At 39.6% G+C, this 3,160-nt stretch overlaps 1 protein-coding gene across 1 annotated transcript; it reads right to left on the reverse strand.

The window, feature by feature from the left end:
* Positions 1–1,949: 1,949 nt before the first annotated feature.
* On the reverse strand, positions 1,950–2,368 carry LOC123503747 (histone H2B-like). The gene has a single exon (XM_045253742.1). The coding sequence runs from the start codon at positions 2,319–2,321 to the stop codon at positions 1,950–1,952; it is 372 nt and encodes a 123-aa protein (XP_045109677.1). The 5' UTR covers positions 2,322–2,368.
* Between the last annotated feature and the right edge of the window lie 792 nt (positions 2,369–3,160).

The following is a 3,160-nucleotide window of genomic DNA, read 5'->3' on the forward strand; positions in this document are numbered from 1 at the left end:
ACACACACACACACACACACACACACACACACACACACACACACAACAAAAAAATAAATAAAAAATAAATAAATATATAAATAAAAAATAAGTAAATAAATAATAATTATATATAAATATATATATATATATATATATATATATATATATATATATATATATATATATATATATATATATATATATATATATATATATATATATATATATATATATATATATATATATATATATATTAGGTGGATCGTTTTACACTTTTTTTACAATTCAAATTCCAATAGTGATTAAAAGTTGTGTATCCATGAGAAAATAATTACTGTGGAATTTCACATTTCTAAAACAATATCTTCTGCCTCCCCAATGAGTTAAAATATCGTAAAATAAGTAAAAAAATAGGGTATTTTAATGATTTTTTAATTAGTATAAGACAGGCATATATCACATTGCAATAGTGTTTAATATATTCTAAATAGTTGCCTTAATACTGAGAAAAAAAATGGTTTCTCCTAGATATTATCTTCTGCCTCCCCAATGAGTTGAAAAATCGTTATAAGAGCGAAAAATATGGCATTTTCGGGATTTATTTTAGTGTGAGCCAGGTATATAATCATGTAGCAATAGTTACACATATTGTCTAAATTACTGCCTAAAGACACAATTAATTTCTTCTGCTTCCCTAAAATACCCATTACTTTATAAAAAATCCTATTCATAAAATAAATGCTATTAAAAAAAACTTTATTTGCAAAAGTATCAAAAATGACTGTAGCCTATGCAATATTGCAGTGATGTAGCCTACTTGTGTAGCCCTAAATCTCCCATTAGGCAACTGCACTTTATGCTCTGGTCTCCCTTTCAGCTAGTCTTCATTCATCAGTCGTTGAGGTTGCACCACAGAAGCTTGCTCCCTACTTCTAGACTGGGGGGATACTCAAGAAAGGATGGCCTCTCACGAAACCAGACTTGCAAGTATATGTCCCATATTTGGGACACCACAGGATTTAAATGTGAACTGTCTTCCAACATATTGTGACGTTATGAGATGCTACCAATATGAACGGCAAAATCTTCTGAGATAAGTGCCTGTGTTATTTCAAAACTGAAATCTGTATGGCAGAGAGCCTCTATTCCATATGTGTCTGATGAGCGTATTACGCAAATGTTGAAAACCTATCACACTAAATACAAAACATTACAAAAGCCAGAAAAGGAACGGAAGAAAGTCAAGAGTTACCAAAAGAAAGTACACGCTTTTCAAACTGATGCTCAGGCCAGACTCTTTGATATTGCTGCATGCAAGTGCAAGGAATTCAAGAATTGTAAGTGCAGCAAGGAAAGGAGAGTGCATCCAATGGAGCAAGAGTTTCTATTGGATCAAAGAACTAAGAGAAAAATGGCTATTGGATCTTTGGATGCTACCACAACTAAGAAGAATGTTAAACGGTTGAGTAGAAAACAAACCGTACCTGTACCTGGCCCAAGTATTAAAAATGATTACTGTGAAAATGAATTGGATTACAGTACAAGTTCTACAAGTGAAGACAGTGAAGAGGACTTTACTCCACAACCTCCTGCTAGAGCAAAACAGAAACGAGAAGGAATAAGCAAGAAAAGCAGTCTGGAATCACTCGCTATTGCATTTGATCGTGGTGTCTTATCTGACAGAGCTGCGGCTTCAGTAGCAAGTGCTGTTCTTGATGATCTTGGCATGATAGCAGAAACAGGAGTAATTGACAGAAACAAAATTAGAAGAGCACGTACAGCAGCAAGAAGTAAAATGCAGACTCAAGACAAAGTGACTGAACCACCAATCAGCATCTACTTCGATGGCCGCAAGGATAAAACACTGACTACAGAAGGAAAAGGAAGAACTCAACTTAAAAGGACGATAAATGAAGAACACATCACTTTTTTCTTCTTTCCCCCCTTCTAGTTGACTGACAGTTAGTTTACTTGGAGGAGGTGTACTTACTGACAGCCTTGGTGCCCTCAGAGACGGCGTGCTTTGCCAGTTCGCCGGGCAGAAGGAGACGGACGGCAGTCTGGATTTCCCGGCTGGTGATGGTGGATCGCTTGTTGTAGTGTGCCAGGCGGGATGCCTCGGCAGCGATGCGCTCGAAAATGTCGTTCACGAAAGAGTTCATGATTGACATAACCTTGTAGTACACGCCAGTGTCGGGGTGGACCTGCTTGAACACCTTGTAGATGTAGATGGAGTAGCTTTCCTTCCTCCTCCGCTTCTTCTTCTTGTCCCCTTTGGCTATGGCCTTCTGAGCCTTGCCAGCCTTTTTGGCAGCCTTTCCTGATACTTTGGGAGCCATGGTAGTAACGGCGTCGTTCAACTTGCGAAGAGTTGTGTTGTGTTGCACCCGACGTGTGTGTGTATGAAAGGTATGCCACAAACGAGTGGCGTCGGCCTTAACTGCCTTAGTGGCGGCCCACAAGTGATTTCAAAGATTTGGAAGAGGCATCTATTTGACACTTGGAGAGTCTGGCTTACCCACGTGTAGTCGGTGTCAGATACACCCTTTGTGTCTAAGAGTGTCTCTTCTCATTTAAAAGTGGAATTCTTCCGTCCTTTGTTCATGTGGAAGTCTGGCATACCTGCATATAGCAGAGTGCGAGATATACCCCGTTGCATCAGTAAGAAAAGATTTTTTTACAAATGTGTTGTGGAGAGGAAATGTTAACGTGGAAGTTGTAGTGCCCTAACGAGGTCGATGAGTCGATTAATGCTTGTGTTTCTGATGACGTGTGGCGCGGCAGAAACTCTTTCAAGATAGTGTGCTGTTCTTTGGCATTCTTCTATGTAGTGTATAAGTGGCGTGTTTGAGGGCGTATTACAGTGTGTGTATGACTGAGGAAGTGTGTCTTTGAGTTCATCAAAGCAGTGATATCCAAGGTGGAGTCTGTGTAGTCTTGTCATGATATGTCTTGGTAGGTTGCATGGCGGATGTGGGAAGGCACTTGTGATGCAGTACCAGTTGGCGCTGGGGGATCCTTTAGCTACGTGCTGCTGAAGGTCATGGCGGCAGCGTATGAGAGCAGCTTTTTTGACAGTTGTGTTGAAGAGTGACAAGGATGGGGCGGCCCTGGCATTGATGGCTGGGAATTTGAGGGCATCTCTCGCAGCCTGATCAGCGATATCATTTCCTTTAAT

This window comes from Portunus trituberculatus, chromosome 14, assembly GCF_017591435.1.
Source record: "Portunus trituberculatus isolate SZX2019 chromosome 14, ASM1759143v1, whole genome shotgun sequence".
Taxonomy (NCBI): Eukaryota; Metazoa; Arthropoda; class Malacostraca; order Decapoda; family Portunidae; genus Portunus; species Portunus trituberculatus.

What these genes read in the sequence shown, in the direction of transcription:
- LOC123503747 (XM_045253742.1), bottom strand. Translation starts at nt 2,321, where the DNA reads ATGGCTCCCAAAGTATCAGGAAAGGCTGCCAAAAAGGCTGGCAAGGCT.